Source organism: Podarcis vaucheri, assembly GCF_965113315.1.
Source record: "Podarcis vaucheri genome assembly, chromosome: 6".
NCBI classification, from domain to species: domain Eukaryota; kingdom Metazoa; phylum Chordata; class Lepidosauria; order Squamata; family Lacertidae; genus Podarcis; species Podarcis vaucheri.
The window spans coordinates 50181934-50197984 of record NC_138764.1 but is presented as its reverse complement, the minus strand read 5'-3'; the positions used below and the strand labels follow the sequence as shown (position 1 = coordinate 50197984).

General features: G+C 41.6%; 2 protein-coding genes across 2 annotated transcripts in view; both read left to right on the top strand.

Moving 5' to 3' along the window:
* LOC309535288 (protein zyg-11 homolog B) overlaps positions 1–2528 on the top strand; it is a 58770-nt gene extending 56242 nt beyond the window's left edge. The window contains exon 16 of the mRNA XM_082228194.1: positions 1250–2528. Within this exon, the coding sequence (XP_082084320.1) occupies positions 1250–1413 (164 nt within the window). The 3' untranslated portion in view covers positions 1414–2528. The remainder of the gene's footprint in view (positions 1–1249) is intronic.
* A 2684-nt stretch (positions 2529–5212) lies between these two features.
* On the top strand, positions 5213–15939 carry LOC309535287 (protein zyg-11 homolog B-like). Its single transcript, XM_082228193.1, has 14 exons — positions 5213–5382; positions 6260–6425; positions 7479–8233; positions 8886–9026; positions 9239–9415; positions 10439–10503; positions 11749–11848; positions 11937–11990; positions 12128–12289; positions 12713–12760; positions 13137–13334; positions 13417–13478; positions 13865–13962; positions 14951–15939. The coding sequence occupies exons 1-14, from the start codon at positions 5308–5310 to the stop codon at positions 15139–15141; spliced, it is 2292 nt and encodes a 763-aa protein (XP_082084319.1). The 5' UTR covers positions 5213–5307; the 3' UTR covers positions 15142–15939.
* Positions 15940–16051: the final 112 nt, after the last annotated feature.

The following is a 16051-nucleotide window of genomic DNA, read 5'->3' as shown; positions in this document are numbered from 1 at the left end:
CATTCGTCTTGCGGGGCACCACTGTATATTTCTATGTGTCAGTGTGAATCAATGGATGGAGTCTTGGACTTTAATCAAGGCTGAAATTCCTCAGGCTATGAAGCACACTTGACAAATCTCTCTCTCAAATCTACCTCACAGAATCATTGTGAGGATAAAATGAGAGAATAGCATGCATGCTGCTTTGAATTACTGGAATAAAACCTGAAAACAAATGTAATAAATAATAAATAATAATATAAATAATATAAATAATTTATTATTTAAACCCTGCTCATCTGGCTGGCTTCCCCCAGCCACTCTGGGCGGCTTCCAACTGAATATTAAAAACAATACAGCATCAGACATTAAAAACCTCCCTTCAGTTGTCTTTTAAAAGTAAAATAGTTGTTTATTGCCTTGACATCTGCTGGGAGGGCGTTCCACAGGGCAGGGGCCACTACCGAGAAGGCCCTCTGCCGGGTTCCCTGTAACCTCACTTCTTGCAGCGAGGAAACCAATGATAAATGCATGGATAAATTGGATCACTTGGAAGTGAGCACTTGTTCAGAAATGAAAAAAGGGCTAGCACTAACTGCTCACTTGGTCACCCCCCAGGATAGGACAAAAATGTATTCATCTTACCTCCTTAGAGAAATACTACAGGGATCCATACAAAAGAAATAGAAAGCTAGTCCTTGAATGGCAGTCAAGAAGCCATTGCGGGTACAGCCAGCTTTAAAGAGTGGGGAGGCTTAGACTGGGAGAAATGAGAAGGTTCTGTGATGTAGGAAGATGGGCTTGGAAGAGCAAGGAGCTAAATCAGGTTAGAAGGAGTTTAGAAGTTCTGTTCATCACCTCTCTAAATCCATGGAGGTGGGATTGCAGGCATGTGGGAGAATTAAGCTGTCCCTTGGCCTCTTTTGGATTGGATTCTTAGCTACTGTTCTCTCTCTTCTACACCACCCTCCTGAGTCTGAGCATGTGGAAGAGACAGTTTCCATTCCTGAAGCATGTAATCAGCACCTGCGAATGCCACATGAGGACATCCTTAATGGTGGCTTTGCAACTGCTATCTCTTCAATAAGAAGAGCATGGAAGAGGACTGGGGAACACTTGCTGTTCCTATAGTTTGCAAAATAATTTTGCAAAATCCCTTTGCACTTATAACCAGAACTTAAATTGTAAGAGTTGTGCGAAAAGTGATGGAAAGTAAATATCTAAATTCTTGACCTAACTGAAATTGTTTCCCTCTTCTTTGTTGTTTTAGCTGCCAGGTACTGCAGTATGCTGATAGAAGAAGGCGGCTTGCACCACTTGTTTAACATCAAGGAAAACAGCCAGACTGATCCAGATGTTCAGCGAATCGCTATCTCAATCTTAGATAGTTTAGAAAAACATATTTTGCGTCATGGGCGGCCACCTCCATGTTAAAAACAGACAGAAGCTAAGCCAAATTGAAAGAAAAATGTAACAGGGAATAGGTGTGTAAATTATCCTCTAATAATCCCTTATGAAGTATCTCTAGTTGGAATGGCTTCTGTTACATTGATCACCTTTGAAGCTCATTTGCCAGCTGTTGTGGAAGCAGGAACAGCACACGGCTGGCAAACATGGTCTTTAATGGTCTCTGCAATTGAAGGTTTTCACAAGGATCTAGGATTAATTCCTAAACTGGTTGTGTGTATTGGATCACCTCTGGCTGTGGAAAAGTGGAGACTGTACAATTCAAATGCACACCCAAAATGAAACTTCTAGGAATTTGTGAGTTCCAAGTACAGAAATTTTGTTTCTGCTTGCTTCATCCCTTCAGAATAGTTGTGTTTTAAATAGAACTGTTCACCAACTCAGTATTTGAATAGAACTACTTGTGCTTGTAACTTCAGCACTACTGAGCTCAAAACAATGTTATGTATCCACGCATTAAAACACAACTAGTTATGAGTAAGGTGACCAAGGATGTCTTGTTCCTCCAGGGACCTTTTCAATCCATATGGAGCCTTCAGAATTTGTTGGTTTTACACACACTCTAGCAAGGGCACCTGAGTTATGAATTGACAGTTTATCTTCCCCTAATATGCTGTAGTGAGAATCTGCTTATAGGAAGAAACTAGGTTCTATTTCAGGGGAGCCAAAGGCATGGGTGGGAAAGGAGTGAATTGTATATTTCTTAATGAAGAAAAAAAAAAAAAAAAAACCACAACAGTGCTCTTACACTTACTGAAACATTAAGTGTATGCTTAACAAAAAGGGTAGGAAAACTATGGAGCTCTCCACCAAAAGGATGGCTAAGGTGGAAAGAACTTCCTCAGCTTATGGGATCACACAAGACCAAGAATATCTGATCACCTTATTTATGACAGACTATTACTTGCTTTGCTGTTTCTCGTAAATACTCTTTTGTCAGTATTTGTGCAGTGAACTGTATGTGCAAGGCACCCCTCTCCTACAAAATCTCATCCAACATCCTATGTAAAGTCTGGTGTAAATTATATTGTTGTGTGGAGTATTCAGGTTTTACATAAAACTTTCCATGGTTAAAAAACTTACTCTGATGTGTGTAATCTGTGAATGTTTTATGGGACAAAATGGAAATTGTAACAGCATGCAGAAGCATGGTATAAAGTAGAGCTGGTGGAAAGCAAACTATGCCATGAGTTAAGCTTCTTCTTTTCTAATATGTTGCTTTGTAACTTGCTTCACAAACGAGGAAAAAACCAACACCAGTCTTCCCTACTCATGCAAGCTCTGATTTAACATTGCTAACACTATAGCATGGTACCATATATTGGAGGGATAGCCTTGCTATGGGTGGTGAAAGTGGAATAACTGTTTATTGGTGTGCAGCATATGTGCATGTGTTTAAACAGGACTTTAAAAGAAGGAAGTGTTTTTTATTAACTTTTCACACTAAGAGTGCACATTAATCAAAAAAGCTAAAGATTCCTAAAATAATGGGGCATGGCATATAGGAAAAGAGAGCCTTATTTTGTTGTTTGATGAGCTCTGTAGTACTGTGCTAGCTGTCATGGGAAATGGAGAAACAGTGAATAAATATTTCAGCCAGAGACCAATAATAATAATAATAATTAATTACAAATAACTGTTGCCACCAGCAGCAAACTAACAGAAACAAGTTTGTTATAGAAACCTGATGCAATAGTTTTATTAATACAAATGTGTGCAATTTTAGCAGCCGTGGTTTTAACCTAAACAACCTTATGAATAATTGTCAGAACTGGACCACATATATACAAGCTTATGAGGCCAGTGAAGATTTATGTGCAAGATCATAGTCAATTATTTCTGTATACATGAGGGGGGAGAGAGTAAGAATTGCAGTAGGTCTTCCATCTGTCCAGTCGTCAAAATAGAAAAATCAGTTTCACATGTGTCCATACTTTTCTAAAACAGGAATAATTTTGGGTTGCTTTTCCCCAAACCTTTTCTAGGTCTAAAATATCTTTCCTAAGGTGGCCAGAACTGTACATAGTATTCCAAACATACTTTACACTTGCTTATGTTGAATTGCATTTGGGATTATTCTGCCCATTCACTCCATTTGGAGAGATTCTTTTGAAGTTCTTCACAATCCCTTTTTATTTTAGCCACCTTGAATAATTTTGTATCATTAGCAAACGTTGCTAACTCACTGCTCACCATGAATGCTACATCATTTATGAACAAGTTAAAAAGCACGAGTCCCAGTGTCAATCCTTGAGGGACTCCACTTTCTATAGCCCTCCATTTGGGAGAACTGTCCATTTCCCCCCACTCTGTTTCTTAACTGGTTTCTGACCCACAGGAAGACCTCTTCTAATATTGTGTGACTGCTAAACTTAGTGAGGTACTTTATCGTAAGCTTTTTAAAAGCTGAAATACACAATCTCAACACTTTCAACCTCATTCTTAAGACACCCTTTTAGCTAATAACTGTATCTTTGCAGTTGCATCACTACCTGCCCCATACCTGATGTCACATGGCTTGAGGAAACCAGCTTCATGGATCACATTAGGACTTCTCATGGACTTAATTAGGCCTGTGGACTGGAGGGTCCTTACCACTTCTCTAAATTTAAAGCTCTGGTTAACTTACCTCAGCCGCTAAGTGAGCTGATTAGAATGGGAGCTCTGAATAAACATAGATTAAGCTCTCCTAGACTGAGCAAATTAAATGCTTGTTATTTAACATCAAAGTTCTGATCGTGGTTGGACTATAGGCCAGCCAAGCAGCAATCCTATTGGCATCCAAACTTTGGAGCAGTTATTTTTATTTTGTTGCAAGTATAGGGTTACTTCATTCTGGTAATCTGTGGCAAAACAGTTTGTGTGACTAGTATTTCTATATATAAAATTACCTCGTGGGTAGGGGCTCTTAACAAACAAGGCATTGATATGAATCACCTTGCATACGACATTTATGTCCTTGTCCTTGTACAGCTCAGATTAGTTTATAAATGAAAGCGCTGTTGTTGTTATCGGTGCTATTTTTTCCTAGAAAAAGAGATGCTGGAACTTGCCAGGAACGCCTCCCTTGTTCTCCTAGAATGGCAATGGTGCCCACCTGAGAAGTGAGTTCTGGCTGGAAAAAAACACAAATTATTATTGTTATTACTACCCCACCTATTTCTTTCACAGGACTCAAGGTGGCTTGCAGAAAGAAACAAGGCCAACTTAAAGCTTAGAAAAATACATTTTCAAAAATGAAAGCAACCTTATAGGAGCCCTCAAGCATATTCTGGTTTAATAAGAAAAAATTAAAAATTGTCCAGTAGCCCCTTAGAGACCAATTTTTTGGACAATTTTTAATTTTTTCTTATTTATTTCGACTGCGTCAGACCAACACAGCTACCTACCTGAATCTATATTCTGGTTTAATTCATCAGAATTTAGGTCGTTGCCTGGACTAAATTTGCCATTTCAATATTAAACTCGAGAGAAAAAGAAAGAAAATGTAAGAAGAAAATGTGTGCTAAGCAAGGTCTAGCGCCCAAACGACTGTATTTATAAATTCGTGGCCCAAGAAAGTGACGCAATGGCTACTCCCAGCGCCCTGCATCCATTACTCTACAATCTACTTTGCTCCCTAGTGGTGGGAGACGGCTCCCCCCATTCCACCATTCATCCAAAGGAGGGGAGGACCCCTACTCGGAGCGCGCATGCGCCTTACTTGCACCATCTCCCTCGGAGCTTAAACGGCGTTCCTCCCTCTTCAGTCCGTGCTGCGCCGCTTCCGGTGAGCCCTTGCCCGCTTTCCGGTTACTTCGCACCGCGCACCCTACCCCCTCCGCTCCCGCTGGCGGAGTGAATCCCGGCTCCTGGTTCGCCATGGTGCGGTTCCTGCACATCCAGAACCGGCAACGAGCCCCGCTGACCATTTGCGGGGACTGTCCTGCCGTGCAGGTGGGTGGGTGGGGAGGCGGGGGGGGGGGAGCGCGGGGACCTGAGGAACGGTTGCCTGGGGAGGGAGGCGAGGCGGTGGAAACAATGGGCGGCAGGAGAAGGAGGGAAGAAGCGCTGGGGTTTCGAAAGGGAGGACTCGGAGGGCGGCGAGGGGCCGGAGCCTTTGGGGAGAAGACTCTGCCTGGAGGAGGAGGAGGAGGAGGAAGTTCCCCCGGAGTAGTTCCAGTAGTGACTGAGCCCAAAGCACCACCGACTCGCACCCCCGAGTTTTTCGGGTTTCCAGAAAAGTGGCTGCGTTGGCTGGTTGTGGTAAAAAGACCCCCGAAACTTGGGGTCCCTGAAAGACCCTCGCGCGTTTTGTTAGGGCTGGAATTCTTGGGGGGCTACGGGTCATCTGGTGGGTCCCAGTTAAAAACACTCTTCCTTCCGGTGATCTGGGGGTTGCCAAGAACTTTTCTCCTCAAAGTTAATGATGATGAAGATTAAGTGGAAGTGGAGAAGATACCTGGTCTTAAAAACCAGATCTTGCCCCCAGTGTATCCCATGTAAGTAATAGGGATAGTCTTCCTGCTGCAGTGTGGCTGGAGACACACAGTGCATTTACTATACCCATTTGGGGAGCATTAGTCGTATGGGAACTTGCTATAGGAGTGTTAACAATCCAAGGATAAACATTCTATAATCCTGAGTTAGGAACATTCATAATAATAATTTGCACTTCCTCTTTTTTTTTAGTATTGTGTGTTTCACTTAGTGATGGATATTAAATGCAGATATGTAAGTTTATTATGTGTACTAAGTGAAGCCATGTATTAAGCCACTTTGTGATCCTAAGGAGTTTCTTACTGATGTGCTGTTATTTTTTTATGGGTGATAGGCAGAAGCATCTCCATATTCCTTAGTTGACATCTGCTTGAATGCCTTGGTTGCCGATTTAGAAAAATTCTGTATAGAACGGCCTGATGGGTCACTGTGCTTGAAAGAATCTGAAAGGCTTCCTCAAGAAGTGGCTGATCGCTTGCTGCAGACAATGGCATATCGAGGTAACAGTACTTTTTGTGCTAGCACAAGTGATCTGAACATGAGGTCATTCACAGACAAGAACAGCTTGTTCTAGCTAGCTCATTCTTCTGTGCTGTTCTTCTTCCTATATAAAGTATGCATATCTAGACCATATTGGGCTAGAAGTCTTATGAAATCCTCAAAGGAGCAAAAAATTGGATAAGGATAACATTAAAAATTATGCCCTAGATATTAATATTTATTTGATTTACATCTTGCCCTTCCTTCCCAAAGGAGCCCCAGTCTGTAACTTAGCTGTCACATTAGCTTCACCACCATGTTTAGATTAAAATGTGCTTATTTCCAGTGGTCAAGTAGTGGTCTGAATCATGCTGCTTAGCAATATCCCTCATGCTAGGACAAACAGCAGTAGAATAAACTGTGCATGTTAAGCATATTTGCATATAGCTCAGTTGGTAGAGCATGAGACTCTTAATCTCAGGGTCATGATTCCAGCTGCACATTAGGCAAAAGATTCCTGCATTGCAGGGGGATGGAGTAGGTGACTTTTGTGGTCCCTTCCAACTCTATGATTCTGTGTTATACAGTGGTACCTCAGGTTGCAGATGCTTCAGGTTACAGACTCCGCTAACCCAGAAATAGTACCTCGGGTTAAGAACTTTGCTTCAGGATGAGAGCAGAAATCATGCGGTGGCAGGTGGAGGCCCCATTAGCTAAAGTGGTGCTTCAGGTTAAGAACGGACCTCCGGAACGAATTAAGTACTTAACCCGAGGTACCACTGTACTTCTGTCAGGAATAGTCTGTTCACCTTGGAAGATAGTCCATCTGGGTTATACTGCCATCTAGTGTTCACAGGCAGAAAATACAGAGTTGCGGAAATAGTTGCCATCACACTGAATAGTCACCAATCCATTTTCTGCTTCCTGCCCAGGTGGTTCTGTTTCTACTCACCAGTTGCTCGCCTCACTTTTTGGACTATTGCCTACCATGTAGTAATACAGCCTACTTTACAAATGACCAGATTTCAGTAGTTTATTTGCTCTAACATAGGCTTGTTTTCCTTTCCTAATAGAATTGTTGAATGATGGCACTGTGGGCATTTTCCGAGGCAACCAGATGCGTTTGAAGCAAGCTTGCATCCGCAAAGCAAAGATTTCAGCCCAGTCTTTCCGAAAAGCCTTCTGCCACCACAAACTAGTAGAACTGGATGCTGCAGGGATGAATGACACTGTTACTGTTGCAGATGTTGTGAGTGGGCTTGGCAGCAGTGCATGGATCCAGAACAACCTTCAGTGCCTTGTCTTGGACTCATTAACTCTTTCCCCTACAAATCCTTATGAACGGTGCTTTAGTCAGTTGTCTGGTCTTCGTTCTTTGAGCATTACCAATGTGCTCTTCCGTGATGAAGATTTAGCAGAGGTTGCTACCCTGCCAAGGTTAGAAAGCTTGGATATCTCCAATACTTCAGTCACAAAAATAACTGCACTCCTGGCCTGCAAACATCGACTTAAGTCTCTAACTATGCATAGCTTGAAATGCTTGAAAATGCCTACACCAAAGTTCTTAGACGTAATAAGAGAACTAAAGCATCTGATTCACCTTGACATCTCAGACGAGCAGCATTCCACATCAGATATTGCCTTTCGTTTGCTAGGCCAAAAAGATATTCTGCCCAATCTTGTGTCTCTGGACATTTCTGGAAGCAAATACATTAACGATGAGGCTGTTGAAGCTTTTGTCAGACAACGGCCAACGATGCGGTTTGTGGGATTGCTCGGGACTGAAGCTGGGTACACAGAGTTCCTTTCAGGAGAAGGAACCTTAAAGGTTTGAAGGTTTTAAATGTTCTATAACTAAAATGATACTTGAAAATCTAACAAATGGTTTGGAAGGGCAGTTCTTATTCCAATTTGCTTGTAGCCTTGACCCAACAATGTTTACATCATGAGTTATTTTTTATTTTATTTGGAAAAATAGGTGTGATATTAAAGAATGAGTTTAAATGAAATAATAAATTTTAAAAGGAAAATGGAGGTTCCTGTCTGTGTGCACAGCAAGTTGTGCAGCGCATAGAATGGAGTAGCTCTGGAAAGAAATAGCACACATTAAAACTGTTCAGCTCCATTTTTGCCTAAGCCCTCTGGCTAAGCTGAGGCTGGTCTTCAGGCATATTCACTTACCACTTTTCTGGACCCTCAGAAGTGAGAGGGGTGTTGACATGACAACACTTTGGCTTATCCACACTATAGTAGTTATTTTGGGTCATGCTTGTGCATCACAAGGGATGGATGTATTCCAGAACTGCAACCCCACCTCATTCCAGAGTTTGTTTTTGTAGAACACATTCGGATTAGGTTTGGATCTTCATGCTTGGTGGATCACCGTGTTACTGCAGGGCTTTGTTAGCTACTGAATTTATTAGACCTGAAATGACCATTCTGAGCCTAGTTAGTGAAAATAATTATTTTTATGTTCAAAGGTATCGGGAGGAGAAAATGAAATGCAGATTTCGGAAGCTTTGAAACGCTACAGTGAAAGGGCATGCTTTGTGAAAGAAGCCTTTTTTCACCTTTTTACTCAAACATGTTTTATGAGAATTACAAAGCCTGAAATCCTAAAGGTAAGCCAGATTAGTTTGAATGCAATAACTTCTTGCAAACTATAATGCTGTGGTCAAATTTTACAAATATTACTTAGTCCATTAGCTCCTATCTGCATTCCCCAAAGAAGTAGACCTCTCTTTATTCTCATTCATCCATCCTTATTTTTATTGGATTTTTTATTTCATTATGCATTGTGCTGAATTGGTTCTTTGCATATTTCATGCTGCAGCTTGTGATCATTGGAATGAGGAATCATCCTTTGGACTTGGCAGTACAGTTAACTGCTAGTGCCTGTGCCCTTAACTTAACAAGACAAGGCTTAGCAGCAGGCATGCCTGTTCGCCTGCTTTCCAGCGTAATCCAGCTGCTCCTTAAAGCCATGGAAACCTTTCCTGAACAGCAGCAGGTAAGGGTTTTGGGTAGGATACAGTTACAATTCAACAGCCCTAATAAGAGAGCAGATCTTACAACATCTGTTATACCAGTACTAAAGCACAGTAGGAGATTTGCTGCTCAAATCCGGGGCACATGAATGATAGAACAAATGGTGCACACACAAAAATTATATGGATTTCTTTTCTATTCTCCCTAACTTTTTGTCAGCTTTTAAAATGCCACCTGTAGCCACAGTTTGGAGTGTGAGGTATGAAATGTTGGCTCTTTTAGATCCTTGGCTTATGACGTTGTGTTATGTTTTTTAAATATGTAGAACTGTATTTGGGGGCTGGGGAGGGTAGCAGATCTAGCATGTGTGATGCACCACACATGGTAGAACACACTGGCTCAGTTCACACAACTGTTGCCCTCTCACATGAGTGGGGTGACACACTCACTGCCTAAACACATACACAGGGTTCTGATTGGTGTGACTGTGAAGTGGCCCAGTGTGGGTTTAATGTTAGAAACTAGAGAATGCCTGTCCTCCATGCAGCTGTTAACTCTTCCAATATATACCTCTTCTTCCATTTAGTGCCCAGTCTTTGACTTTGGGAAAGTCAAGGTTCTATCAGAAGTGTAGCTCATAAATTGTCTTACCTCTGCTTCCATATTGCTGAATAATCTGATTCTGTCCTAGATAAATATCTGTTTTAATTTGTTGTTCCATATTTTGATGACTTTAGAATTTTGTTTCATTTGGAGGGTTTGAGCTGTAGGGTAGTACTCAGCTAAGTTATGTTCCCAGTAGACCTATGGAAACCAATGAACCTAAATTAGTCATACTCATGAATTTCAATGGAGTTCAGATACCTAAACTCATGCTCTTAAGCTGCAAAGCATTGAAAACCTGCATTCTTGAACCATCTATCCTGTATAAATGGATAATTAGCTTCAAATACTGTAAACTGCCTTTGACGAAGGGTGGTATATAACTTGAATAAGAATAACAAATACAGAGCCCTATGGTGCTGAGTTCTCTCTTTCCATATAGCTCCAGAAGAACTGTCTTCTTTCACTATCCAGTGTCAGGATCCTGCAAGACGTTCCATTTAACAGGCAAGTGACTCTAATCTGTTACTGTACAGTAGGGATGGACAGCTCTTCCCAGTATAGTCTGTCTGCCCCCTCGCTCAATCTCTAGGACAGGGGTAGGCAGCCTAGGGCCCAATTGCCTTCTCAATCCGGCCCACGGACGGTGCGGGAATCAGCGTGTTTTTACATGAGTAGAATGTGTCCTATTATTTAAAATGCATCTCTGGGTTGTTTGTGGGGCATAGAAATTCATTCACCCCCCCCATATAGTCCACCCCACCACATGGTCTGAGGGACGGTGGACCGGCCCATGGCTGAAAAAGGTTGCTGACCTCTGCTCTAGGATTTCTCCTTTCTGATGAAGACACACATTCACTTTGAGACATGGGCAAAAATTTCCCTGCCTGCCCAGTAGGAGGAGTTCCAGAGGCTTTGGTAGAGTGTTCCCTCATGCTGCCTTGAAGGCCAGTGCAAATATGATGCCCGATAAACTGAAGTTGCTTACCCAAATGGCAGTCCATGTGACTGGGTTGCTTCACTGGAGCATGCAGTATTGATGGATGAAGGACATTAGCCAGGACCCAGACAAATGGGAGTAAGCGGCCAAGGTGTTTTAACTGTGACATAACTTCTGTTGCTATTCATTCTCTGTGTGTGAGAGTGGGAGGGAGAGAGAAGAGGCCATAGATTAGTGGTAAGGTTTTTGTATACAGAATGTACCAATTTCTATCACAGGCATCTCTAGTTAAGCACACCTCATGTAGCAGGACTAGAAAATCCGAGACCTTGGAGTGCTCTTGTGAATTGAGTAGACAGAAGTGCACCAGATGAACAGGGGATCTGACTTGTTCCTTTTTCCTATGCCTTGGGTTTAATGGCTCAGTTGCTTAGTAAGTAGAGACCACTGCAAAAACTTCTGATGCTGTTTGTGCTGATTAGGTGGGGTGGGGAATGTCAAGAAGCCCTAGGTACTTATCATCTTTATACAGCAAATAGACAGCAATGTCTTATTGAAGGGTGGTGTATAGCTCTGATCTCAGTGCCTTGACCAGTTAAACACTTCTTAGGAATGGTCAGCTTGGTTCTCCTTTCATTTCTGCCTACAAGGTGGCTAGGTTTGGGTCTGTACTTTGCCTCAGGACAGGATTAATATCTGCTTCAAAACTGGTGAAAGTGAAAGGGGGAAACTGCTTTATTAATCTTGTTCTTTCACTATGACCTGGTTTAGAGTTGCAAAGTGTATACTTTGACAATGCTTTTAAATTTTAGGTTTGCAGCTGCGAAATTTGTTGTCCAGTGGCTTTGTAACCAGGAAAACCAACATATACAAAGAATTGCTGTTAATATAATCTCTATCCTAGCACTTAAGGTATGTGATTTTACATTTTCATCTAGTGCATCTTTATTATCAGAAGCTCTTCCACATACGGATTTCAAATATGTGGTTTGTTTTTTAGCTTTCAGACGAGCAAGCAGCGCAACTTGCTGCCGAGTTCTACATTGTGGTTGGGGTGAGTTGCTGCATCTCCTTTCCCCATAACAGTGAGCAATGTTTAAGAGGGTTTGGGGAGGAGAGTGCAATGTTGAAATTTGCACTTCATGTATAATTATTCTATGTAGTTAATGGTGTTGTTTTCTTCCTTTACAGAAACTACTTGAAATCGTTGAACAGAAAATAAATCAGAATGAATTAGATACAACTTTCCATTTTACACTGAGTGCACTTTGGAATCTCACAGATGAAGCGCCAACTACGTGTGGGCACTTCATTGATAACAAAGGGTTGGAGCTTTTTATGAGAGTTTTAGAGGTAAACGTGGTAGCTACCTTTCTAACCAGTTGACAAATACAACACTTTTGTTGTCTAGTCGATTAGTTGTGTCCGTCTCTTTGTGACCCCATGGACCAGAGCACACCAGGCACTCCTGTCTTCCACTGCCTGCCGGAGTTTCGTCAAATTTATGTTGGTTGCTTCTATAACACTGTCCAACCATCTCATCCTCTGTCGTCCCCTTCTCCTTGTGCCCTCAATCTTACCCAACAGAGTTTTTTCCAGAGAGTCTTGAGATGGCCAAAGTATTTGAGCCTCAGCTTCAGAATCTGTCCTTCTAGTGAGCACTCAGGGATGATTTCCTTCAGAATGGATAGGTTTGATCCTTTTGCAGTCCATGGGACTCTCATGAGTCTCCTCCAGCTACATAAGCTTAATAATTAAACCTATTTCTCTTTGCAGACTTTTTCATCTGACTCTTCAATACAGCATAAAGTTCTTGGCCTTCTGGTAAGAGCAGAATAAAGTGCAATGTACTAGAATTGTTTTAAAAGTTAATGTGTGCATTTTAAAGGTATTAAATCTGTCATTTATTATTAGAGTAATCCTCCGTGCTGTTCTCTTTTCTGGCCTTCATGAAAAGGTGGGAAAAGGAAGTTGATTTTTCTAAAGTAGAAAAATTTCCTTAAGAATTGATATAGCAATGAAACACATCTGATTTTTTTATTGGCTTGAGGTGAATGACACTTCTCAACATATAAAGAGATGCTGGCCCATCCTCTTTTCAGGGGAAATTTATTCACTTTCAATAATAAAGTGACAACGAATTAGCATGGCATTTGCCAGCTCGTGATTTTCACGGTTGTATTTTTTCTATCTTCATCAGAACAATGTAGCAGAAGTGAGAGAGCTGCAGTCCAAGTTAATGCAGAAGGACTTCATAGATCGTGTCAGTGAACTGCTAAGCAGCGCCGAAATGGAAGTGAACTACTTCTCAGCTGGGATTATTTCAAACTTGCTATCTAGAGGTGAACAATCCTGGGCGTTGAGTCAAACACTGAGAAGATCCCTCATTGAAAAACTGGTATGGTGACTTAGATTCCATAGTTATTTTGAATATTTTCAGTTTTTATTGAAATGTTGACACTTGGTTCTCTCTGTTACAGCATGCAGCTCTGTTGAAGTGGCCAACACCAGAATGCAAGATGGTAGCACTGCCAGCCTATAGGTATACTCTAGTCAAAATATGCCTTGGCCAGTAATTCTGTATACTGTACTGTATATGGTTACCTGGCAAGCAGGGACCCTCTGGAACATATCAGAAGGGAATAGCCTCAAATGTTCTAAATAACTTGCTCAACATTGAACCCTGTTGCTGATATGTATCTGCCAAGTGAACAACAAACCAACACTTATGACTTGTTAGAAGTTATTAAACAGATCGCAATATATTTATCAGACAATTGTAATTATTTTTACTAGATCAGTGCTATGTACATAAGTAGTTCTGCAATCCATCTCCATTTCCTTGCCCCAAATACCACTTCCTCCACCTTTTCTCTGCCAGCCTTAATGCTAATCATGATTCTTAGGTAACTCTTCTTCAAACCATAGGTCCCTCAAGCCTTTCTACCCATTACTTGACTGCTTTGCGTTACCTGGAGTGCAGATTTGGGCAGCGTGGGCCATTCTGCACATCTGTTGCAAAACCCGTACGTATGGATGGTTTTCTTTTAATAAGCCTATGACTTTTCAAGTTCAACCTGTAAAGCCTGTAGGGAATGTCCATGTAGCTCCCCCCACCCCCCAAAAAAAACTTGGCAGAAGATGCAATGTATGTTGTACCTATTCAGACCAAATGCTTTGGTGATCAGCTCTGTCCCTGCATTTGTTGGTAAGCTCAGAGGGTGATTTATGCTGCTCCCCTTCTCTCCTTTCCTCCTCCCATTATTGCAATAAGGTATTAATACTGTGAAACTGTGGTGGGAGTAAGTTCCTGCTGCCTCTAACAGCAAATGCATCTTTAGAATTTTCCTGGCAAGTATGTGAGGTCTACCAGGCCCCAGATGTGTAGAACAGGTAACTGGGTTTGCCTTTTTACACCCATGGACTTTAGTTCTCTCTTACCAGATAACTGCAGCATACAACATGCTTCTGTTTGTGTGACACTATAATAGCTATTCTGTTAGGAGGGTTGTGTCTTGGTGTAGGGAAATAAACTTTAAAATTCCCTCAGGGTGCATTCTTACCTTCAGTTATGTCACACAAACTGCAGCGATGAACACCTTTTAAACTCCGTACTTCTCTTCAGAAATTCAAACTGAGTACAGTTGTACCTTGGAAGTTGAACAGAATCCGTTCTGGAAGTCCATTCGACTTCCAACATGTTCGGAAACCAAAGCACAGCTTCTGATTGGCTGCAGGAAGCTCCTACAGCCAATCGGAAGCTGCAGAAGCCCTTTCGGGCGGTTGGCTTCCAAAAACAGTTCACAAACCAGAACGGCCACTTCTGGGTTTGCAGCGTTCGGGAGCCAAAACATTTGAGAACTAAGCTGTTCAAAAACCAAGGTACGACTGCTGTGTCTGTGGTTAAATGAGGAATCTCAATGTCCTGAAGTCAGGAGCGAAGTGTCGAAGCTAGAGTGGTTTTGTTCCATTCATGTTGGATCATCTAATAAACAGATTTTTGTTTCTCTTCAGCTGCCAGGTACTGTTCCATGTTAATAGAAGAGAATGGGCTACAGCATTTATATAATATTAAAGAAAATGACCAGAGCGATCCAGATGTCCAGTATCTAACAAATGAGATACTATCTTACGTGGACACTCACATGAAATATTATGGGAAGCCTAAACAGCGAAAGGAGATACAAGCCAAGTCAAATGGATAACCGAGGGCACCGCTGTTTCTTTCATTTTGTCATGTGCAGAAGCTGCGATGGTGATTTCTTAATGCTTTCTCAGGCATTTCTGATCAAGATGGTCCTCCTTGTAAGATCTGAGGGTACTTGTATGGCATGCACATCTGGAAGTCTCCGACAAGTAGCTTTAATTTGTAACTTGCCTTCTGAAAAGGGAAATAGGGCACCGTCCCTAGAGAAAACTGCTTAGTAGCTGACTGTACAGGTCTTGAAAAGAGTCTGTTGGTTTTGTAAGCCACCAATTTCATATGGTGGTGGTCAAGGATACTGCAAATGGAGGTTTTAAAAGCTACTTGTTCTCTTGCCAGTAATCTTTCTTCTTGTCAGTCCAGGAACTGTTCCATTTTTTTTGTCCATACCTTACCACCAGTAAACTCTGTATTGCTTGTGGTAGCCGAGAGAAAATAGGATTGGCTTAGCCTTGGAGAAACACTTTAAAAATCCCATGCGGTGAGGGCAGAGCGGTTTTGAAAACTCTGGGCAAGGGAGAGGTAGGCTGTTTCAACTAATATGTTGAATTAGTCTTCAACAGGCTGTTAAGCCAGTCCAAAGCGTTTGTGAGGGGCTTACACACATTCTATGTGCATGTTGTACAGGGGAGATTCTGGCTTTGTCAGTTGTATATTGCCACAACTCAACATAAAAACCCTGTGCATCCACATTGTTTACGAGTGTACGCAAACTATTTTTGTACTTGGAGGGGGGAAATCTTTCAAGATACTTTCTAGGTTTTAATACTTAAAATAAAAGGCATGTCCAGTGATGGTACAGGGTTGTGACTGCAAGTTTTTTCTTTAATCAAACTGGTTGGCATGAAGGGCAAAATGGAGGCTTCACAAGGATTATCATACTATTATGGAAAGCAGCAACTTTATAGTAG